This window comes from Haemaphysalis longicornis, unplaced genomic scaffold, assembly GCF_048455015.1.
Source record: "Haemaphysalis longicornis isolate Haplotype H1 unplaced genomic scaffold, Haemaphysalis longicornis Haplotype H1 scaffold_2, whole genome shotgun sequence".
Taxonomy (NCBI): Eukaryota; Metazoa; Arthropoda; class Arachnida; order Ixodida; family Ixodidae; genus Haemaphysalis; species Haemaphysalis longicornis.
In genome coordinates, this window is record NW_027526295.1 from 88,042,130 (window position 1) to 88,066,965 (window position 24,836).

A 24,836-nucleotide genomic window follows, 5' to 3' on the forward strand; every position below is an offset into this window, starting at 1 on the left:
GCGGTAGCATTTGCACTCGCAGCGCCTGCGTTACGTCTACGGCCGCTTTTAATTAAGCGGCTCACGAGATCAGTACGGGGGGGCATTCGCAGAAACTGCCGGTGATGCTGATTCGACAGTGCTACGGCAGCTCTGCTCGGTGATATCCTCCGCCGGTCACGTGGTCAGCTTTGTTCACACAAAATCCATCGTTTCGCGGCACCCGCTGAAACCGAAACTGCGACTGGCCGCATTGAAAATGCTCCTACTTAAACAACCGTAGCACGCTGAAGCAAATGAGGTTTCTACACAGGCTAAGTAGGTCACTAGCTACTTATCGCAACAAAAAAAAACAAGATTCAAAATTTTTTTGTCAGTGCCCCTTTAAAGGTGTTTCTGCCTTTCTCTGTTCGAAAAATACTAGATCAAACTTTGTGTTATAGTGTTCTTTGTTATGGCATGTGCTGTTTTTCAACTGCTCCGCTGCCTGGAAAAAGAGAGTTAGTATTTTAAAAACCACAGCAAAGAGTGTTCTTTATAAGTCACACGTGCTAGATTCGGACAGTGTATTTAAGGCAAGCGTTGCACGTCATTCAAAATATTGTTTAAGCAAATTGCCATCATAAAATATTTCAGGTGTACCGACTACCGAACTCCCAAAGTTAAACCTACACCTCTGCGCCACATACCTCGCTATATGGCGCTGAGGGTCCCTACTCTTTATGGAAAGGCTGCAGGGCCATATTATGTACCCGCTGTCTTCAACGAATTGCCTGACGAATTGTTCTCTTCAACTACGTGGAAACTCTTGCGTGCTCCTATTCTAGCAATTCTTGCATTAGAATTCTGCTGAAGTATTTATGTGTGTGCGGGGACAGTTTATTTCTTTGTTCTTTAATTGCTCGGCGATGAGGAAAATGTCAGCCATATAACTTGAACCCATGCTGATTAATTGTATTTTTAAAGACGATGGTCTTTCGTGGGCTACCTAAACCCAGAAATTTTGGTCTGTCTGTCATTCTGTCTGTCTGTCTGTCCGTCTGTCGGTCTGTAACTCGATTCAGCCACCCGGCCAAAGTAAACCTCTTACTGCGCAATCGTCTTATATACTCACAACCAAATGTAAACGTCTAAGCCCGGTTTATATGTTCATACTTGTCAACTTTTTTGAACAAGAACAAGACATTACGCAAATATAAGAGAGGAAATTAGTATACAGTGGATATTTACAGTGTTCCTTTATTAAAAAATTCCTAGATGCTTGGTTTTTCGATAGCAAACGATATTCTACATCTACTGCAAAACCACGCGTACCGCCTGGTGTTGCCCGAGCCACCTTCTAGCGGCGTATCAGGGCAACAGCAAAGAAAGGTTCCACTAGCTACGCTTCACGTTCTGCTTGGAACGCACGTGGAGCACGGCAACACGGTTCTATAAACCTTGAAGTCGGCCGCCTCGGCTGGTATCGAGGAACCCTGACTTTAGCAGTGGATCGCGGTAAATTCAAATCGCCTTGAGCAAACCTTTAGTGTGTTTACCTTGGGGTGAACGCGACGGAACAGGAACAGCATGAGAGGTGAGCGGGAAAATGAAGAGGGGCATTTCCTTATCAAATGTCTACAAAGACTATCGTCTTTTTACGACATTTGCAAGGAAAGGAGCATAAATGCGGCCAATTTTTGTTTGTCAGTTTGCCTTCGCCTTTTCTGTTTGTCTGTTGTTTTTTGGCTTTCCTTGTTTTCTCCCTTTTATTTTTTATTGTTGTCTTTTTTTCTTTTTTTGCTTGTCTTTTCTACCTCCCTGTGCAGTTATTACTGTCCATGAGTGCTTTTTACAGGAGTGAACGACGTTGCTGCAGGGCGACGCCGCCGTAGGCTTTGGCGGACCGATTTTACCCCTGCATGTGCTCCTTGATAATAAACAATTTGATTGATTGATTGATTATTTGATTGATTGATTGACTGATTGATTGATTGACAAATCGATCGATCGATTGGTTTATTGATTGATTGATTGATTGATTGATTGATTGATTGATTGATTGATTGATTGATTGATTGATTGATTGATTGATTGATTGATTGATTGATTGATTGATTGATTGATTGATTGATTGATTGATATAGGAGCCAAAATTGTTGACAGAGCAATTCGAGTAATACTTAAGCAAACAATATAAACAATGGTTTAAAGTAACTTGATGTGTAAATCGAAGCAAGAACCTCTGGCCTTCAAAACAAGCTCAATTTTCAAACACGACCGTAGTTCGATGTTTTTACGTCGCCACATTGTATCTGAACATGCGGACTCAATTATCTGATCTGAAAGTGTGTTTCTATCTTGAGTCGCTGAAGAAGTTAGCAAGGAACGCACGGAGAAAAATTTAGCACTCGTGATAACCTTGCGATAGAATCGCTTCGTTCGGCTTGAAGAAACGGCGTGCAGGTCTACAGTAGAAACTAGCCATGGCAGAAGCCACTGGGTTGCAGACAAGTAAAAACGATCATTGTAGCTGTCTAAAGGGAGACATAGTGAAACCGCTGTTTCCTTAAACTTTTAAAGGTGTGTTAGACGCATGTGGAGAAGCCTGCGCGAGAAATTTTGCATGATACTTACCGTAGTAGCAGCGGCGGGTAGTGAAAAGCACCTTTCCGCTACACGTCATCCTTACTTTAGGACGCGAACGCGGGTATGCACCTATACCCGACGCGAATGTCACCATCATGTCACGTCCAGTGAAGCCTGCGAACGCCAGGCACTGCACCCACAGATCGCAAGACACAACCCACGTATTCAGCCCTTATTTAAGCCCTATTCAGCCCACGTATTTAGTCTTTAGCTCTTCGCACTAAGCTACGGTCTTCGTTACGCTTCGGTAAAGTGGAGAGCAGAACGCGGGCTAAGAAAGCGATTTCACAACTGCCTTAGAGATATTAACACAGAGGTGAATAAAATGATGCAAACTGACAATGAATGATCAAGATTTCAAAGGCCACATAATCAAATTAGACACTAATGCTCTCATATTCACAGCACCATAAGGAGTGCCTAATAGCCTTTACCATTTTTGGTTGATCACGTGGAATACTGGGCGAGTTTGTTTAACATGACTGAAACTACAGCCCAGCAATAAAACACAAGGACAAGAAGGCAAGACAAGCGTGGCTTATGACCTTTATTGTCCTTGTCTGTGCTTTTTTTCTACGATATAGTCTGAGCCACAAGCGGATATACCATCCATTCCATTTCCCAACAACAATAAACCTTCTATACTTTCTGTGCGCCTTTTATATCAATTGCACACAGCAACGATTACGAAAATAGTTATGATTCTGGTTGTAAAACCTGTTCGGCTAGGGTTCCGTCAAAGTTACAGAAATGTGATTTCTGGTTTTCTGAACGCATTCGCTGAGTGCAAACACGCGCGCGTGTATAGCGAAGCAAGCATCATTTAGGCATAGGTACGTGCTTCTAAATGCCATTTTTCCCAACGCTTCAATTATCTTAACCATTTTTTTGTAACAAATGTATTACTAATAATCGCCAGGTTATAACTATATAACAGTTATACAACTATATAACAGGTTATATATATATAACAGGTTATATATAATAATCGTCAGGTTATTACTAATAATAATGCGTCATTCTGTTCCAAGGAGCTAAAATGTTTGCGGAGACGAAAAAGCTTTTTAAAAGTGCCCAGTACGCACGTGCTTACAAAAAAGAAGACAAGACAACGCTGATGTCGGAAGTGATCCTATTTTGACCGGAGTAAGTGGCACTAATTTGAAACATGAACATAAACCAGCCAGCCATTGTCATTACGCTTTGAAAGATCATTCGTGCTTACTGCGGTTTCTCTTCTCCCACTTTATTTCACACAGATACCCATGAGTGTATAAACTCTAAAATGTATTTCTGTATCGGTTTCAGTCTGTAGTACTTTTCAACCGTGTTTGAAGTCCGCAAGATTTGGCTCAGGTTTGAAATGCTGAAGTTCGTCTATTTTCCCAGATGTCTTTTAAAAACGTTCGCTGTTAAACCACCTTTATGAATTAAATAAACGGCTAATTTTTTTATTTGGAGCGGCACATGTTCATTTATTTTCAGGCTCACTTGACAAAGAAGGATTCTTCTTGAGGGGGTTTGAATAGATCACTGCATCTAGCTTCTTCATGTTACATGTGATGTTGTCAGCAAGACAGTCACGACAAAGACGAGGTTGCTCATACACGAAGAAGAAGCTTGATTGGGATCAGACGCCGTTGTGCCCCGGTCTTTGGTGACGTCAGCGCCAGTGCTGTAAACGGTGTAAATATTTTATAAACCGTCATCGCGTCTTTCCCTTGAAACAATATGAGACAGCTATGCATTCAGTTTTTAAACTTTTTATTTAGTGACCAACGTTAGTGACTTTCTAATATGATTGGCCAATATTGGTGTTACTTCAAGTTGGTAATTAACCAATGCATTTGCTTGGGTGATCAAAGCATTAATTGTCCGAAAGAACTGTCTTGTCTCCATCTGTTTTACAAATATTAGCTATGCTCAATTTAGGATAACAGCAACATTGTTTCCAAGGTGTTTTAATTTTTTTGTATATTCTGCAACTACTTAATTTCCCGACTGCATCGGAATTTTCTTGCAAGGATAGTAAAATCGCCATGTTCACGCGCACAAAAGAGCGCGGTAAGCCACCTAATAAGTTTCAAGGATGAAATTAAACACGTAGGTGCGTTTAGAGATGAACGTTCTCAGCAGCAGTATACGTTTAGACGTTCAGGCCAATGCTCGAAAAGGAATTTTGTTATGCTGCTTCTGGAATTTTAAAACACCAGATCTTTAAAAGGCCTCCTCCAGAGGTTGAAAAAAAATTGTCCGAATATTGAAATTGGGAGTGGTGACGATATTTAAAATATCGCAACTGCCCTTTTAAATTTACATGTAAATTATCCCGCTTTTATTTTTACCAATAATTGGCGTTATATTCACGTAATAACCGTCAGAGTGTACGCATCCTAATCGGCCACCACTTTTTCTCACATTGCCAAAATTGGAAAGGGTGCTATCCTGTCACAGCAACAGCAAATAACAGCAACACCAAATAACACAAAGGTGACGGTCCTTATCTGACACACATGTACAATAAGCGGTTTTAGCATTTCTAGTACACCACTAGAAAGTTGTGCTGGAGAGGCAATATAATGAGCCTTTGAAAATGCTAACCAATGTGACAAATTCGGCGCAATTTTGCAGTAACTTTTAGCATAACTGTATGGTTACACAATAAATTTGCTTAGAAGACATACCAGCTAAAATATTAAAAAAAACCTTGTAGCACCAGCATGTAATGCGAACTAATATGAAGAGCTGCAGCACCAGAGCAACGCGACGGCTACAGAAAAAACACAAAGAAAGAATAAAAAAATCTGATTAAGACTGGGAAGAAAAAAAACTGGGCCCGAAGAATACATTGTGGTGGCGCCAAAAAAAGATTGCCGTAATATATGGGAATAAGCGTTGGTTCTGCACTTTCTACTTTCCTGCTGAATCTAAGATTATTCACTTGTGCACACGAGATCGGTGTTGCATTACTTGAGAGGTATGCATTTACTCCCCTCAAACGGCTTCAATATCTAGTGGCACGCACCTTCCACTACTTCAAGTGTGGTACGCTTACCAGCAAATACGTTTGCTGCCCTACTTACCGCGTGTCTGTTTCGGGTGGGGCCCAGTCGTACCGTATGCTCTCCCAGAATGTGCAGTAGTGAGCCCGATAAGCATGGCTGACTGTGCGGTTTTCATTGAGGACAAGGTATTCTCTACGTCCTGGACTCCGTTGAGGCCAGCGTGGAAGTTGAGGAAGATGCACTTCTTTTTCTCCCCGGTTTGGGTCCCTTGAAAGAGGCACGGGAGCATAAGCCACATCCTAAGTCTCTCTCTTCTCAGCCGCCAAAGTAGATTTCATCTATACCTAAATCTATATTATTTCAATAACGTCAGCCTCTAGAAGGCCCAACTACAAGGAACGTTGCCTTTTTAACATCCAAGGAGAGGCTGTTTCAAAGCGTTTGTCGTCTTTGTTGTTGAAGGTTTTTTATCTTTCGTGTGCATAACATGCTATGTTAAAGCATGCATTCCCGAAAACTAAACTCTATTTGGAAGCCGCCGCGCCTATTATTATCATCTCCTTTATCCTACGCGCTGTTAATTATAGCCCACCTGTGCACCTAAGCAGCTCCCACAAGATATCCGCCTGTGATGTGGCGACCTATCATAGCTCACCAAAATGATGCCGCAACATTTTAGAAGAGATGTCAGGCCGCGCAACATGCTTGAGAGTAAAATTGGTAATTTATCTGACGACATTAAGAGAAAAACTGCGGGCAAAATGATTAAGTACACGCTACGCTAAGGGCGTCATAAGGTGCACCGCGATTCAGCGCGCTTCCCGCCACATAAACAGGCCTTGGCTGAAAAGGCAGCTCAAGCCGTGCAATTCCTAATGAAACAGTGAGCGGCTCACGCAAGAATCACTCCAATGTGAATCCCCCCTCCGCATTGAGAGTTCCCGCTTTTCCACCTTGCTGTGGTGCAGTGGCGCTTACGACGCACTACACGCGTAGACGTCCGGCAGCCGCCAAAGCCACGCCAACGGCAGAGAGAGAAAAAAACAAATTAAACAAAAATTCCCGCGCACATGTCTACGTGCGTGTTTTGAAGGCGGAAGCAATACGGCTACCCCTAGCGATAGCTGTTGTATGCTTCTTTCCTTCTACGTAGTGTGCTCGCCTTTTTCTTCCCTTTTATTTCTACGTTTTTTGTAGCGTCAACCTCGACAGGCACAATGGCGACGCTCTACGCCCAGCTTACACTGAATCAGAGTTCTCCCTGACTCACTTTCGCCTGTTCTATACTCATGCCGTCACTGTTGTTTGTCACGCAGCCATAGCCGTACCCGTAGCCGCAAAAATTGGTTTCTAACCTGGAGACATAGGTTCCCACGCGGGCTGAAATACAGGCTTCGTTTTTTTAGTGGGGCGAGCATTCTCCGTAGAGGACAGTAACTGCAATTCCTTCCCGCAGAGTTTCTCGCCTGCTTGCAGAATAACCACTGAGTACACGAAGCGTTGCGGATTGGCGGTTGCAGGACGTCCCAGGTGCCCGCATCATGAACCGACAAGCTCACCAATAAAAAGGTATATTCTCTCTCTCCCCTCTCTCTCTCTCTCTCGCTCACTCGTTCGCTCACTCTCTCGCTCGCTCTATCTATCTGTAGGTCTATCTATCTATCTATCTATCTATCTATCTATCTATCTATCTATCTATCTATCTATCTATCTATCTATCTATCTATCTATCTATCTATCTATCTATCTATCTATCTATCTGCCTGCCTGCCTGTCTATCTATCTATCTATCTATCTATCTATCTATCTATCTATCTATCTATCTATCTATCTATCTATCTATCTATCTATCTATCTATCTATCTATCTATCTATCTATCTATCTATCTATCTATCAGTCTGCCTGTCTGTCTGTCTATCTATCTATCTATCTATCTATCTATCTATCTATCTATCTATCTATCTATCTATCTATCTATCTATCTATCTATCTATCTATCTATCTATCTATCTGCATGTCTATCTATCTATCTATCTATCTATCTATCTATCTATCTATCTATCTATCTATCTATCTATCTATCTATCTATCTATCTATCTATCTATCTATCTATCTATCTATCTATCTATCTATCTATCTATCTATCTATCTATCTATCTATCTATCTATCTATCAGTCTGCCTGTCTATCTGTCTATCTATCTATCTATCTATCTATCTATCTATCTATCTATCTATCAGTCTGTCTGTCTGTCTGTCTGTCTGTCTATTTTTGTGTCTCTCTCTCTTTCCCTCTCTCTCTCTCACGTGCGCGTGCTTCACACCCTGCTACCTCAGAGAATTTAATACTCCCTGGTTGACCCAACAAATACTTGCAAAACGTTTGCATTTCATTCGTGCATTCTTGAGGGTCGCGATTGCGTTCATGACCTTCGTGCGTGCTACTCTACCTGATCGCAATGTTAATACCTTACAGGTGCAGCATCTGTGTTTGTGTGCTTATGTGTGTGTGTGCGCGCGCGCGGAGAGGGCGGATGCTGCATTATACTTTGTGATGCACTGCACCTCGGAACTAGTATTCATACGTCTTAGTTTCGTCTATGTATAGCGCTGTACTTCTTGTGCACCACCCAAGAAGGCCTAGTGGTGTTGGTGGGCACTCCCAAATAAATAAATAAATGAATAAACCAATAAAAGATTACCTAAATATGTGTTATATTTAGTTATGTATTCATTTAAATAATGAGTAATAATAGTTATATGAATTACCACAATAATTTAAGGAAATACATAATTGTATAATTGAGGAGTTAGCGCAATCAATTCTGGCCAATTAATTAAAGAATAACAGCAAAATCTCACTCAGTACACAATAATTGTTTAAGATGATAACTGTTGATTAGTTAATTGATTATTAGCACATGGTCACTGTGGGCGCATCCTTAGACATAAGCAGCTGCGGGAAGTTACGCCCTAATAATCGGTGCCGATATTTTATGGGTAGTTTAATGCCTAATTTTCAAGTTGAAAACCATCTCGCTCCGTTCAAATATGGCTAAAGTATTTTATAAAACAGTGGGCATACGCAATGCTCTGACTTTTTCTTATACCTGACGTACCCATCAAGATTTATTGTCTGCGGTTTGAGGACGATTACTGGCGTACAGGAAAGCTCTAACCCTCGCATGATGTTCGTAAATTCGTTTTCATACAAGTGCTGTAGTGCAGCCTACTCCCGGATCTTTATGAGAATGATGTTTCGTCCGCAGTAGTTGGAATGCTTAAACCATGCTCTTCTGGGCCTACTTTTAAGAACAAGGATTCATTCTCCACATTTAACACATTGGCAGTGTTCTCTGCCAGTTTTGAGGCTTTTTTATTCAACTGCGAGCAATTAAGCTTTACTAAAAAAGCGGGATACGTCCTCCTTCTGACAATTTACTATATGTTCATATGGTAAAGGAAGCCTGGGGGTGGTGAAAACGTCTGGTTGCCCGAACCCATGGCGAAGCGAATGCAACAGTTATTCTCCATGCCCGAAGTCCAAACCCAAATCTTGATAACAAATAATTTCTTAAAACTTCGGTGAGATTTAGTGTATGCCTTCATTTAGCTACAATGTGTGGATCCAGTCAGGTACAGGTGCAGGCGCACAAACTACCAGCCCGGCACTACGTAGTGTAGGGAGATCGGAACCTCACAGTAAAGGTGTCATCCAAGCTGAGACGTTTGTTGAATCTGACTACACGTACCCTGTTTTGGCGAAGTTTGCCCAGTATCGCATCACGTGAGCACTCAAGATCCTTTCCACCTCCTCCCACTCCTGTGTTTCCTTTAAAGGTTCTCCGAATTCGAATGGTATCTCTTCGCCGTGAATTACTCCAGTCCACTTAGGCCACACATTTCGTGAAGAACGATGGGCGAACAAGTACTGGTATACGGTCACACTTGCTTTGCTGAGAACTTCGGACAACTGCACGACTGGACAATTAAAATAATAGTCACTCACGATTTCATCCAAAACACTCAACCTCCCTTCGGTTGTCGAGGGTATGACGCCTCCGTACACTTCCAATATCTTGTCCACTGGTGGTTCACCAATAACTGGATTCAGAGCTTTAATGACAGTAGTAAATTGCTCTTCTGTAACCTCGTCTGGCTCCCTCGTTGTGGGGAGCCCCAGAAAATACTCCAGAAACGTCGAACCCTCATTGGCGTTGGTCCCAAGCAGGACAGTCGTGTCATTTCTGAAATTCCTACCGTCAGACAAAACTTGCGTGAAGTTTGTGATGAAGTCGCCATCGTACACAGGAAGGAAAGTGTATGAGACAATGCCACTGGCGTGTTTCTCATTCTTTACAATTTCTTTCGCTTCTTTATTAAGTAGGCACTGAAGGGTGTTGTTATTTAGTGCATCTGAACATTTCAAAGCCACGGCCAGTGCCTTGGCCTGTTTACGAGCACTCGCATTGTCGTAAGAGGCCCAAGAAGCTGTTGGAGATCCGCTTTGAAAGATTGCTCTCGTAAAGAGGTTCCGGGAGAAAGGTGATGATAGGTGGAAACCTACGCTCAGAGCGCCAGCGCTCTCACCGAAGATTGTAATGCGATTTTCATCACCTCCGAACGCACCTATATTATCTTTAACCCATTTCAGCGCCAGGCGTTGGTCATGCAGCCCCGCATTTCCAGGGACCAGTTCATCCCCGAACGATAGGAAGCCGAATGATACGACGCGGTAGTTCATTGAGACGGCAATGACGTTTTCTTCGGATACCAGTGTGGATGCGTCGTAGACGTCTAGCGTCGATGTGCCGGAGCTAAAAGCGCCGCCATAAATCCAAACAAGCACGGCGAGTTTGTCTTGCTTGGATGTGCGTCTTGGTACCCACACGTTTAGTTTTAGACAGTCTTCGCTGAGTTTGGTATTGGGATTCCACATTGTGATGCCACTGAAATTATCGTATGCCACATTGGCTGTTTGGACGCAGGAGTTTGGCTTAATGGTGGCCTGTAATACGTCCGGCCAAGGTTGCTTTTCTACGGGTTGTTGGAAGCGGAGCTTTCCGAGGGGGGGCTCCGCGTATGGTATGCCGTAAAAAATTTCCACTGTTTTTCCATGGGGAGAGGTTGCAATAAATCCCTTAACTCGGCCTTGCTTTGTCTCCACAACTAGAGGATCGTTATCCCCAACGATGGCGGCCATCAGGGGTTGGAAAAAGACATTGATGCTAAGGGTGGCGAGAACGAAGCAGTAGAGGAGAAGCAATTTGTTGTGCACCATCCTGAGCCCCTGCAATGAAGATATGAACGTCGAATTAGGCAGATACATGTACGTGATCTGAGGGTCACTATATTAAAAATAGGTAATGTGATACAACCTGTTTGAGAATTGCCACGTAGAAAAACCGAATTATCCCGAATGGTACACCAACCGAGGAGTTCGGTGTGGTGAAATATCGTAGTTCAATTCATCTAAGTTGCTTTTATCTTTCGTAATATACAGGATTTAGTTTATCTCAAATATTAAAGCTGTAGAAGAGACGTGGAACAGCTATCAGCACAACTACGCCAATTTCAGGGAACTCACACACTTAAGCCATATATTGTAGCGTGTACGTAAACCTAGAAAGCGCTTTTATGACTAGGCCCACAGGGATCTAAAAAGGGCGACACAGATGGTGGTGAAGTTGGTGGCCCAAAAAATGGCACATACCCAGTAAGAGAGATTCACCAAAAGCACCAGCATAAGGCCTTCGTTTTCTTTTTTAGTCCTCTCTCGCGCTAACGTTAGCGGGATTGACCACATCGACACTGTAATTAGAAAGAGCTTACTGCTTAACACGTCACCCTGACACTACCCCCCTCTTTCGGGAGCATGGTTTCAACGGCGTATTGAATTACGAAGCGAGAATAGCGTCATATCCGGATGACGAGGGCAATGGGGCGCCTTACTGTGCAAACGCGGAGAGTCGTCAGTGAAGAGATCAGTTTCAACTATACACTGGGCCTTTTTGTGGGGGCGTTAGAAGCGGGAACGCACTCTGTCGTAATACGGCTTCGTTCTTACGACGAACACGACCTCAGAAGTTGACTTGTGCAGTGAGGAGTGCGCCCTTCTATCCGGAGTGACTTCATAGTTAATGTAACTAATGCGACGCGCCACTTAGTTGGACCTAATGTAAAGGCGATGCAGTTTTTCGGATCGACTACGCTGGCGTACTGGCATGCAAACACACACCGCGTCTCCGGGGTTGTAGAACACAGTACGTCTGCGGTGATTGTAATGGCTTGAGTCGACACGCTGTTGATTTTTAATCAGTTGCCATGCAAGCTACCGGGCTTCCTCCGTCTTTTGTACAAAGTCGTCGACGTCACCATTGTATTCCTCGTCTTGAACAGGTAGCATCAAAACTAGGGTAGTGACGACCGTGCGACCGTAAACCAGTTGGACGTGGGTCACTCTTGTAGTTTCCTGATCTGTGGTGTTATAGGCGAATGTTACATATAGTAGAATTTCATCACGTGTTTTGTGTTCCACGTCAACGTACATGGGAAGCATGTCGGTGAGGGTTTTGTTAAATCTCTCGGTCAAGCCGTTCGTCTGCGTGTTGTATGCTGTCGTTCGCCTACGGGTGGTCTGACTTAATTTCGTGATGAACTGCATGCGATTCGCGGTAAAATCTGTTCCTAGGTCTCTCATTACAATCTGTGGAGCCCCGTGCCGTAAAATGACGTGGTTCATAAACAACTCGGCAAGCTCAGCCGACGTTCCCCGCACACCACACGCTGTATCCGCATAGCGCATAAAATAGTCGGTCGCTGCCACTATTCATCTATCCGCCGTTGTTGACGTCGGAAAAGAGCCAAGAAGGTCCATAACGATTTGCTGAAATGACGCTGTAGCCTTTTCATTTTTCATTCGCTGAAGAAGCCCTGCGGTTTAAAAGGCCGTGTCTTCCTTTTCTGCACTCACGGCAGCTCTTGACGTATTGCTGAATCGCTTGCAAATGTTTCGGCCTGTAGTACTTGTCACAAATTCTAGCCACTCTACGGCTGACCAGGTGCCCCGCTGAGGCTTCGTCCTTTCAGGCATACAAGACTGCCGCGCGCATTGCCGCCACCTCAACGAGAAGAAACGCGTCCCTCATGTTTACTAAATTGCGTTTGTAAAGCACGCTGTTTCGGAGGCTGAAGGAGGCTATATTGCGGATACGGGGTGTATACGAAATTTAAGACCTTTTAGATGCTCGATAATAAGTAGCACCTCTGGGTTAGCTCCTTGCAGTTGAGCCATTTCGGACGTTCTGGCGGCTCCGAGAAATGGCAGTTCTTCTATTTCGTGCATGGTCAATGGATGGGCGCTCGGGACAAGGAATCATCATCGTTGTGAATGCGTCCGGACTAGTAGATGACCTTCATGTAGTCCTCCTGCAGCCGGAGGCTCCATCTAGCAAGGCGCTCAGACGGGTCGTTTACGTTTGCCAGCCAGCAGAACGAGTGGTCACCACTGGCGAGCTTAAATGGCCTGGCATAGAGGCACGCCCGGAAATTGCTAATGGCACTCTTGCTCGGTGGTCGAGTAATTGGCTTCTGCTTTTGAGAGTGTGCGACTTGCGTACGCTAGGACTCTTCCCGCAGCGTCTTGCCACTACACGAGTATTGCACCAAAACCGACTTTACTGGCATCTCTGGTGCTGCTAGACGTGAAGGGCGCCTTCGACAACCTGCAGCGCCCTGCCACCTCCCTGGCCATGGAGGAGACAGGCATCGCGGGAAAGCTGCGGGGTTTCGTCCTGGCGTTCATGACGGGCCGCACGGCGCGGGTGCAGGTGGGCAGCGCCCTGTCGCTTTGCTTCGCATTGCGTCAATTCCAATCCCGACATGCTTTTTGATAGCAACCTGCCAATGAATAGTGATAACCGTGCGCCAAACAAAAAGTGGATCGAATTTAGCGCGACTCGGTGCAGTTTCTCTAGCGAAAATAAAAAACAAATAAAGCTGTTCCACTCAATGTGAAACCTGTCGGAAGTGCAGAGGAGTGGTTTGCCATAATGGGCTGTACCGCCGTTATCCGTTCACTGCTACCACCCCATGCAATTCAAACTTTCCGCCTTCGCAGTGCTCGCGCGCCCCCTGCCGGAAACTGCGCCAGCAAGAGTTCCATTCTTTTTGCGCTTGCTTTAATTTCGTATGCTGGAACTGTTTTGCGCCATTTCGAACCAGCAATTTTTTACTTGCGCGTCTGAAGCCTTTCTGCGTCATTTCAAACACACAATTTTTTCTTGCACGCTGGAGCCTTTCTGCGGCATTCGAACGCGCCATTTTCTTCTTGCGCGTGGAGCCTTTCTACGTCATTTCTAACGCGCCAGTTTTTTCTTGCGGGGCCACTTTTTTCGCTTACTATAGTAAAAAGCAACCGAACGATCATTCCTAACTAAATTATTGCGGGCGCTGCCGGTTATTTACGTATATATCGCGCCAAATGTACCCATAGTTTTCTTTGCGCTAATCAACGGGGAGATGTATGACAAGTGCCAGCGCTTCGCGAGTTTCGAACGCTCATGACTATATACACCGCTTGGAATTCGAAGCCTTTGGTGACGCCGCGACGACAGCGCTACAGCGGAACACCGTGTAGCTCTACTTGGGTCCAGCGAGCGAGCTACGAGGAAAGGCGAGCACCTAAAGTGCTCTGCACTTAAAAGCAAAACAAGCGCCTTTTTGGGTCTGCGTTTTTTGGGTTTTGGGGCTTGCTCGGCCTGCCGCAGTTGTTCTTTTGTTCTTGTTCCAGTGGGATTACGATTAGTCTTGCTGGTTCACCATGGGGGGCATGCGCATGTGCTCGAGCTGGATTGAGAGTTTAAATGAATTTTTTTACGGCAGTTGCAGTGACGACATTATCCTGTCCTATTTTTGCGCACAGCTGTGGACGAGCTGCGGAACGGCAAAAGAATTTAAAAGCCCTTTCGCAATTTTAGCGTCGCTTTTGTACGCGAGCAACGAAGTGAAAATAGTATCGCGATATGAACACAGCTGTCACTAATGTTTGGGCGAGTTGGTAATCCATTGAACTAATGCTTACAACACGCACAATTAGACGAAGGACTAAAGATAGTGGCTACAAGGACACGCGCTTGTTTGTGTATCCACTCTTATGCGTCTATTGTCTAATTGTTCGCGCTGTAAGCATTAATTCAACGGCTGTCACGGCTGGCATTGGCAGGCATGGGCTGTGATGGGCTCAGTTTTTGAAATCGTTGGCAGACGGAAATTTCGCGGCAAGAAAAGTTAACCTGACGCTGTTGAGGCACAAATTCAGTGCCACATGACGGCGCGACCCGTCTCTACGCACCAATTTTCCTTGAAGTTTGCTCCCATAGGCACAGGCTGTTACCGGGTGGTCGCTATCGAGAATGCCGGTCGTGATTCGTGCATATGCGAGAATCGACTAGTTTTCTTACATTTGTTCTGATACTGGTTTTAAAAACCTTATCGAATCAACAATATTGCTTTTAAGTTTTCAGTGTTATCGTCAGCATCTGTCATTGCCACGTTCACTTTTAATTGGTGTGCTCACATAACCCGGGATTTCTTTTGACCGTATCAAGTGCAGCCTGATATTTTTATACTCATAATCTTCTTTTCATGAAGTTAGGAGCTGGTGCCATCAACAACACACTCCTTTGCCTGCCTTGCCTTTTTCCCAAAGAACAAAACCACCAACGAACGGGCATGCCACTCAGTCACGTCGATTGCTGGTCACCAGAACCACTTCTGGGGGGGAAGCGGTGAACGGAATTGAGTTTGTATACGCTTCCCTCACTCGCTCTGCCGGAATGGCAAAGTTAGCGCTGGCGCCAACAAAATAACCAATACCTGAAGTGGTTTTGTTTGAGTTAAGTTGCTCTTAATTAAAATAATGCGCCATTCCACTGTGTAATGGTGGATGATCAGCGAAGCTGCCGTGACTCAGAAAAGTGCGAATTTGGGGCGGAAGTAATGCATCAACTAGCCGTTTCTCGGCGTCGTTCAGGCTTCCTACAAGGTCCCCAATTCAGAGGGCAGACGTTTCCTTTCACGATGTCCAATAGGTGAAGTACTCTTTTAAGCAAAATGTTTATTACGCATCCCCTGCAATAGGCGTTTTCGATATGCGCGAAGTCGGGTGCTGCAGACTACACGCGACCTCTCCCTTACAACGACAGAAGATATGCCAATTTCGAACTGTAGAATTCGTAGTTGTCGATTTATAGCAAGTGCGGAGCCGAATGAAATCAAGTAAGCTCCAAAGCAAACTACAAGAACAGACTAACACCTAAGAAAATAAAACATAAGCGCCTAAGGAACCAATCCCGCTCCGGAAACGAAAAACGCACACGCGCGGACGACTTGTGTTATGTAACTTGTCACGCACTGCATCAAATATGGAAGCTGATGCCTTGCATACCCAGATTTGTTCACCTACGTGGAAACTTTCCGCTACCATTGGCCAGCAGATCGTCCTATAGGTGGCGCCGCTTAAGTTAGGGGGCGCCACGGTCAATTTTCTATACAGGGGAAACAAACGACAAAAATACATGGATTTCTATAGGGCACTGGTTGGTCAAACAAGATTCCTTTAATGTATGGGGAAATTATGCGCAGTGGGGCAGTGGAAATCTACGAAATACACATCAGGCATTAGCCTGCAATGCTTTCCGCAAGGGGAAACCCAATGCAAGCTCTCGATATCAAAGCTGAAATTTTGAAGGAACGTTGGACTCGGTCTGTAGTACACTTCAGCGCAGAGTGTTTCAGGCACATCTTAGACGGAAATGAAAATAACAGCGCTGAAACAACCACAGACACGAAAAGCCCACCCAAAAGGCTTTGCAATCATTCGCGGCAGTGAGAAGACAGTGGCTTTTTTTAAAGAACAGCTTTTCCGTTGGACAATTTACCCGAGGTGAACACGACAAGCCGCCGAAAGTTGCAAGTTTTTCGATAATTCCCATTGAACGTTCCGCCTTACCGGGCACAAAAGAATTTCGGCTCTAGGTCACTTTTGATGAACCCTGTGTATACGTAGTAAGTTCCATACCTACGAATTGAGTCGCGAGTCAGTGCGGCAATTTATAAGGCCCCGCTTGCGAATACGATTGATACCCCACACTCCACGCTACGCCGAAATGAAACTTGAACACGCCAAAAGCTGCACTGATATTATTTTTTTGCTAGCAACCTTCACTTCAAAACAAGGCCCGCGAGAGTGGTCTAAAAACGCGTTCATTTTATTAAACACGCGTACAAGTAACATCAGCGCCGGTCACCTGCAACGAACACACCGCAGGCCACCGTTAAAACAAGCTGATGTTTCCAAGATGAAAGCGCTGATGAAGAAATGCCAGGATACAGCTCCGCGAACGAACAAAAAAAAAACGAGCACAGCACAATACAACAGAACGATTTCTTTTCAATTTTGCACCTGTTGCGCAACAGGTAGCAACACAAACACGCTCCTTGCGCGGATGACCCGTAATCCTCCAAAATAGGCAGCGCTACACGTACCACACACTGTTGTGTGAGTCGGTATCCAATAGGCCTCCTGCGCTGCCCAGGGGGCGCTGAGCAAGCGGCTTCCGGGCAGTACTTCCGGTTAGTACAATGCTGCGCGGGTCCCATAGAATCCCGTGTTGACAGAAGCAAAATCAGCTCGACGCTCCCGATTATTTTGCGACGTGGTCACCAGCTCATCCCCGACGCGTCCGATCTAGTTCAGCGGTCAACTTGGCATTAGGGGAAAAAGCTTTGCAGCGCTAAACACGTTTACAGAGCCGACGAAAGTGCCGGGACCGTGACGGCGTCTGCTACTCGCAGGTTCACCGATCGATGGTCGTACGAATTGAACTTTTAAGTAAAATTTCTAGTTTAAACTAATACTCTAGGTGACAAAGACTTCCCAAAAACAGCCGATCAAAAAAGAAGAGTGACGCAATCGGCAATGATCGCGCTTTAAAAAGCCAGCGAGTCTGGCGGACCGCAGGCTCGCCTGCTGCGGTGCGCCGCTCTTTTGCGTACCTGCACACTATGCGTGCACTTACATTAAACAGTGCTCGTCTGCGTCGCCGTTACGAATAAATGGTGCGGCGTTAGCTTGGCGTTTTGTTGCGTGTCTCAGTGACAAAATGCCGCGACCGTCAGAAGCATGAAATCTGTTTTGCGATTCCGAAATTAGTGGCCGTAAAACAAGGTGGTCGGGCGAACTAAGAGGCCGCTCGCTTTCCTTGTTTGTTCTCGCTTTACTTAATTACGCTCTTGCAGCATACATTCCCAGTTCGCACTTTATAGCCTAGGATGAGGGTCAGCAACGGCAGAGTTCCATGCAGCCGACAAGGCGGAGGGCTGGACGGCAAATCGGGGGGGCGGGGGGGGGGGAGGGAAGGGGGGCTTTGAATGCAAAGAGAAAAAATTCAGCGAGTTTCTAATATTTTACAATAATCTTTCGAAGTGTGAAGATATGTGTGTGTGGGGGGGGGGATTCAACTGGAGGACGCCCATTCTCTGTTCTTGTCTCGCTGTCTAAGTCCAAACTGGCGTGTAGGCGTTCAGATTGGACGAGCCCTGCACTAGAAAACCAACACAGTCAGTGATGATCGTATATAAATATTCCGGGCCCCGCGCGGTGTATGCGGCTGTGTTATGTTATGTTGTGTTATGTGATATTATATAAGTACACATCTCTGCAGGCAGCAGGCGTGTGATTTGGTGCGTGTTTTGCGTCCTTTAATAGCGCTTAATTTGTTTATTTACTCGGCGCCATCGCCCCACCTACTCGCTTGTATACATGTACCCTGCCGTTCGTAAATCGTGCGGCAAAACGTTACGCAAGAAATACAAAACAAAATTTCCACTCGTTTACAAGGCGGTGCCAGGCCAGCAGTGTCAGTTGAGTCGGCTGCGCAATTCTTGCGTTCGCTCGAATGCTCACGCTGAAGCAATATTTTGCAGTTACCAGGAGCGTTCCGTGTTTATGCTACTCGTGAACTTTCCTTTGTCGACTGCACTCAAGAACAAAAAACTGTAACTGTCGTCAAACAGTTAAACCACCCGACCTGGCGATACTGTCCCACGCCGCGACCACGGCGACAGCTCGCTCAAAAGAAAGCCGACAAATCGGCTTCTTTTAGCGGATATTATTTTGTTTAGCCTCTGCAGCTACATTAAGGGCTATTTCATACAGTATCCAGTCATTTAAACACGCCACAAAGCGCCACAACCAACTTTCACTCTGGCTTGTAATTGAAAACACATGGAGGGCGGCTAGGGTCGTCTGCTTTTGTACTACCCAGAGGCGTCGGCCGCTAGGGGCGCTGCATGTCACCAAAACTCCAGCGCAGGAGGCCTATGGTCATTACACGTCGTCGCACGGAGAGCCGGCAGCGCATATAAGACGGGCGAGCTGACACGCAGACAGTCATGGAACAAGCACAGGTAATTGAAGGCAAACCACGAGATGTACACACTTTCACAACTCCATGGGACAAACTGCACACCGACACAGACGAGCTAACTCAACAAACGTTAGGCGCCCATTTCCCGCGCAGCCTTTGCACGTCGAGAAAACCAGTACGTTTGAACCAGAAGCTGTAGCCGCAACACGAACACTCATTGGTCTAAGCAATCACGCGACCCGTGGCTGTCTGCAAATAAATGCCTACAAAGAAAGACAAGTTGACGTTGAGGCAGAGGATACGGAGGGGGAATCTGGCCGCCGCCTCCACCACCCCCTCCATTCTTTCCCCAGCACTCTGCGCTTATTGGGTGGTTGGAATCAATACAAACACACAAAAATGCGGGAGGTGACTGCTCTTTTTGTTCCGCTCTCCTGAACGGCAGCATGCGAAGAAAGCGCGGGCAACCGTTCGGGTAGTTCGGTGGCTCTTACATCCGCGCGCGATTAGCGAACTTGGCGGAGCTTTTCATGCGAATATAACCGGGTCAGTGTCGCGCGTATTTGCACGTGTATAGTGTGTGAAAGCCTGTGAAGGTATTATAACTCTGCCGCCTTCAGCGTCTAGTGTGGGAGTATGTTCAGTGGGGGAGACAAATTTTTGCCCCGGTCGGGGGACCAGTACACCGACACGAATGCAGTTTCTTACGAAACTGGAATTTCATTCGAACACCGAGAACTGAACAACGTTGGAGACGTCGCTCCTCTGTTTCTTCTTTTGTTAACTTTTCTCGTGCAACAGTTGTACGGATTCGCATAGCCATGGTAAGAATGAGTGCAGCAGCTCTCGTAGAGGGACGGCTGAATTTTAGGTAAGTAAGGTTTTAGTTCGGACAAAACGCTGTAAAACAGCCAGCAAAATCTTCTCCGAAAATGTGTACAGTTGGAGTAATTCTTACAGATCAACATTTACTCAAAAGTGCTCCCTAGAATTAGATAAATGGCTAAATATCGTTCTCCAGAAATATAGGGTACGACTTCTGCCATGTGAAAAAGCCTGTGTCGTCTGCTTTGTTTCCCCTCTATTCAGTTTCTCGTTGGCGCCGCTAGGGGCGCCACTCTACAATCTCCTCCCCAATAACCATAAACAGCTTCGCAGTAATACTCAAGCTTGCTGTACCTCGAGTCATATTTTGTTTGGTCTCTACGCTGTGTTCAAACGCGCCGAAAGTGGAACAAATTCTATCTTTATCGCTTAAATCTGTGGTTCTCAAAATCAGCGTCTGTGGACTCCAGAAAGTCCACGAGGGCATTTCAGGGGTCCCCGAAGAGCTATCCCAAACTCTCCCTCCCCCCTCACCCTTGCCTTTCGTTTCTTCTTTTTGACAGGTAATGCCGACAATTCAAACGAATAAAAGGCTTTGCTGCATGTCATGCATGCTTACGTTTGCCGCCTATCACATGTTTTAACACCGGGGTTTAGCACAACAAACCAGCTATGAAAAAAATCCATACACGAAAATGTTTGAGAGTAGTTTAGATGTAAGAGGTTATTGTTGAACACTGCGGCAGGCATCAGGACACAAACCAGGCACAATGGGCGAGTATTGCATGAGGGTGCGGACTGCGTTAGGTGCAAATGGTAAATGTTCGACATTATGACACCAATGGACATAGTTCATTGTAATTTTTAGCATCACCTCGACATGGCAGAAAGGGGACCCCGGCCCACTCATGGCTGAAAACCACCGGCTTAGATGAAGAGGCGTGCGCAATGGAGCTGGTTCTGTCCACGTATTCAAACCTATGTCAAGCTGACTGGCTGCGTTGCTCTTGTAGCGCTGTTCGTGTGACGCGGAGACAAGTTTGCACCACGTTAAACCTTGTACAGAACTAGGAACACGCGGGATTGAAAGAATATGGGCATGAAAGCAACAGCGCGATGCTCCCAAAGTGGCACCAATGTTCAAGAGATCAGCCATTATGTGCCTAAATCAATTATCAAAATTTTCTTCTCACCTCTCCCTTTACCCCAAACATCGCGATCCGCCGTCGGTGCACGTTACACCTCACTGTCGAGCGGCACAGGTGTTTCGAAACCCTCTTTGAAATAATTTACTATAGCTCTGCGCTCTTTTTCTCGTCGTATCCCCTCGAAATCCGCTAACTGGGTCATGCTCGTGGAAGCTACCCCCCGGGGGGCGATAGTGCCGCTGCTCTTTGTTTCGATGTCTGTTACGGCGACCACGGCAAACCTCGATTTTTCATCCAAAATCCGTCATTTTTGATATCTCCCCAGACTTCGTTATCCTTGGGGCGCCCCGTGTGCGTACTGCAGCAGTATTCGCAATGGCAGATGTCCCGACGTCACATAACGCTCCCGACAGCCAGGACAGCTGAAGTACTGATTCCGCGCTTTGCGAAAGCTCGTTTCCTGCGGCTAAGCATCTCCGTTATTTTTGGTGTAGTCAAGCACACGGTATACACCCTAAGGTGATAAAATAGTACAAAATTTCAATACGCCCTTTAACTCAGTAAGGATGCCTCAAGATTGTCTGGTCTACTGCTCATAAACTTTCAACACGCCTTACCAAAGAGCTCTTAGTAGGGCCTTGAAGTGTTTTATTCTTTAGGTGGGCACAGCACCATCTTAAGCTTCCTAAGGCCACTTCTTGACCTGAAGACAATCGTCACTGCGGGAAGTGCTGCTCTGCGATTTCCAATAATTCCGGTTCCACTAGCTGCGGTGACATCTGCACGGTACACTCCGTGTGCGTACGGCCCCCTTGTCTAGAAGGTTCCCACGAAATGTCGAGAAGGCAGCTTCATTTATAGTTGACTTAGGATACGCAATTTGCAGCTTGGACAATTTTAAGAGATTTGTTCTACTTTGTCAGCACGTACCTGCCTCCGACGGCGATGCCTTTGCGGAACAAGAGCAACACTATTTAACAGAATCACAACCAAGTGTTGTGATTTCGATTTTCATTCTTGAAAGAATCTCTGCTATCCTTCTTGAATGGTCTGCAGCCTGGCCGAAACACAGACAACCAAGGCCAGCCACACCAGCCTTTCTTTAGGACGCAGCATCAAAGTTTATCTGGGCTTACAGTAAATTGCGCGAATGATTTTGCTTGCGTAAACGGGCGTCTATATTTTGGTGAGGCGCTTTATTTGCCTTTCTTTCCCGTTTTCCTGATAATATTTTGTTGCTCCTGCTGAACTTTCGTGGGTGCTGAAGAAACCGAGTCAAGAAATGCGAGACGTAAATGATCTCGTTAGGGGCGGATGGAACTGCAAAATGATGATGATAGCAGTATAAAGTTACCCGTAGCCACCTCTCCTTCCTCTAATATTTTCAACATCCTTCACGCCACTCAAATAATGGAGGAAGATGCTAAACGTAACGAGAAGGGTTAACAGTTTTCGGTGGATTTCGAGCACCTCTGCTATTTTTACCGCCAACAGCACAGACTTTACTCAAGGCTCTATGACCGGTCCATTATGATCCCGATGAATGTCGAGGTCGTATTAGCTGCACCCAAATAGTCCATATCTCTGCTTCCATCGATGCTTCAAGCATTTGTGCCATCTGCGCTTTGTAAAATCCAACCTGGATAAACGGCTCAGTTAGAACGTCGTCCGTCCTGGATAACTACCTTGTATTGCCCGTACAAACTTCATGTGTCATAAGCCAGCATCTGGTTGCGTGATGTTTCCTAGAAGACACGCATCGGCTGGGTCTTAATATGTGCTTACCGAACCTCCTACGCGAGGCTTTCCATTTATTTCCTGTCTTTCGGATTAACCGTCAGCCTTATTTAGGATGTCAGTACATGCTTGTCATAGGATCAGGTTACAACAACGCGTGCCCACGACAGAACGACCGAAGAAGAAAGCGAAGCCCCCGGCGCACACCTGGTGATGGCGACTTTATCCACTTTCGCTGTTCATACTGAAGTCTCACGAATGCCTCCCAGGCTGTGCTGGTAGCATCATGTTGATCAAAGCTCAGATACACCGGTAACCCAGCAAATTCGGCGTGAGCTCGTGAGCTCATCTTCCCGCTGGCGAAAAATATTTAACCCTCCTCTCCGCGGCGTAAAAGTGAAACTCGAAAGCGAAACTGATAAAGTACGTCTTCCTTTACAATTGGGATGGCGTTAGTGGTGCAGAAGCACTCGCAGAACGGCAAAAACTAAATTAGCATTCATCGATAGCATACTATCGATGGGAACCGGCACGGTTAACGAAAGTTAACAAAAGAAGAATAACGGTTAACGCAAGAAGGTAACGAAAGTTGCCCGTGCACCTCATCACCGGAACCAGCTGCTCCTCTGTGCCGAGACTACAGTGCGCTATAGTGCGAGTGTTTATTGAAGGCGAAAACAAAGAATTGGTGAATTCGTGGAAGGATTGAACCATAGTAAAGCTCCAGGATTTCTTTCTATGTGAACACTGAAGGACACATCACCATGCTGCTGTACAAGTTATAACTTGTTAATTTACATGTTCAGTCATCGCTTTGCACAGCACTAGTAGTATTCCTCATCATATGCATCGATACCGTCGTGTTCCTTACTCCAAGCATTATACGCCTCGAGCTTCGTGATCGCTGCGCCACCTGCCGCCACTTCTCCGCGGCGTTTACGGGATTTACGCTGCGTGGCTGATACGGGCTCGTGCAGTGTTTTTGTTCTGTTTCGCTCGTTTTCGCATTTCCGCGCCATATAAAACTGGTTATGGGGACGTCTATAAGCAAAAAGTACGTTAGGTCACTTAAAAAGCAGCTGCGTCTTTGTGGATTTCTCGAACGCCAACAAGAGCTACCTGAGGACGCGGTTCTGCACGCTTTCTTACCGCTCTTCCTGTCGTCGGCGACGGCAGCAGCACATCACCACTGTCACCACCGAATACGTCAGGCACAAGTGAATTCTACTTTCGCCTCGTTTAGACCTGATAGTGGCACAGTGTGAGGTTGGTTTCGTTTTTCAGCCCGGAAAAACGAATGCGGCTTCGTTTTGAATATATATACGTCGCCGAAAAATATGTTTCGGGGATGTGATTACCGATTACCTGACAATAACTAGTGCCTTTATGGGAATATAAGCTGCGCGAGAATGCTAAGTATACTCCAAAGCTGTGGGTCATTGATTATGTGCCTACTCACGCCTTATAGCAAGGATTAAGGAAAGTAATGAAACCACAGAAAAATAAATGGTCTGCCAAGTCCGGAAAGAAGGGAATAGCTCGTACGGGAAGGAAAAAACCCAGAGCAGCTTCGGAAATGGTAGAGATGGTCGTCTAAACGTAAGCAAGGGAGGGCTCACCAAACCAACCAGGCGTGAAATGCACTGCTATTTCGCGTATCATGGGCGGGGGTAAGGAAAGGGGACCCTCTGTACAAATGCGGAGCGAAATCAAGCAATGAACGTTTTAGTAATCACACACACAAATCTCGCGTTCACTTTCCTTTTGTTTTTTACTTCAAAGAACACCTGATCGTTCGTAAGACGCATTTTTGGAATTATACCGGGTAGGCAGTTCACAAGCAATCAAAGGTGTTGGGAGAGTGTAGTACCTGTTAAGGCCCTCTGGTTTCAGTTTCTGCTTTATTCTGCAGGCTCCCTGTGCTGTATGAATATGCCGCGACGCTGGCCCGTAAAACACACCTGGCGCTTATGCAGGCCGAATTTCCTACACTAAGATCGCGTCAGAAACATTTACACTCTCGTAAACACACCCCATTTGCGAATAGAGCGACTACTCGACATAAAAATGAATTCTCAACGCC

At 45.7% G+C, this 24,836-nt stretch overlaps 1 protein-coding gene across 1 annotated transcript; it reads right to left on the reverse strand.

Annotated features, from left to right (window-relative positions):
• Nucleotides 1-3,990: 3,990 nt before the first annotated feature.
• On the reverse strand, nt 3,991-21,136 carry LOC144167234 (acetylcholinesterase-like). Its single transcript, XM_077696572.1, has 4 exons — nt 21,062-21,136; nt 9,366-10,903; nt 5,691-5,879; nt 3,991-4,282 (listed from the first exon to the last, which is right to left on the reverse strand). The coding sequence occupies exons 1-4, from the start codon at nt 21,080-21,082 to the stop codon at nt 4,156-4,158; spliced, it is 1,875 nt and encodes a 624-aa protein (XP_077552698.1). The 5' UTR covers nt 21,083-21,136; the 3' UTR covers nt 3,991-4,155.
• Nucleotides 21,137-24,836: the final 3,700 nt, after the last annotated feature.

Excerpts from the sequence above, each read along its gene's own strand:
- LOC144167234 (XM_077696572.1), bottom strand. The coding sequence starts at position 21,082 with ATGTTTGGGGTAAAGGGAGAG. Across the intron at positions 10,904-21,061 it reads TGTTTGGGGTAAAGGGAGAG|GGGCTCAGGATGGTGCACAA; the intron begins GTGAGAAGAAAA and ends TCTTCATTGCAG. Across the intron at positions 5,880-9,365 it reads GCAAACTTCGCCAAAACAGG|GGACCCAAACCGGGGAGAAA; the intron begins GTACGTGTAGTC and ends GCCTCTTTCAAG.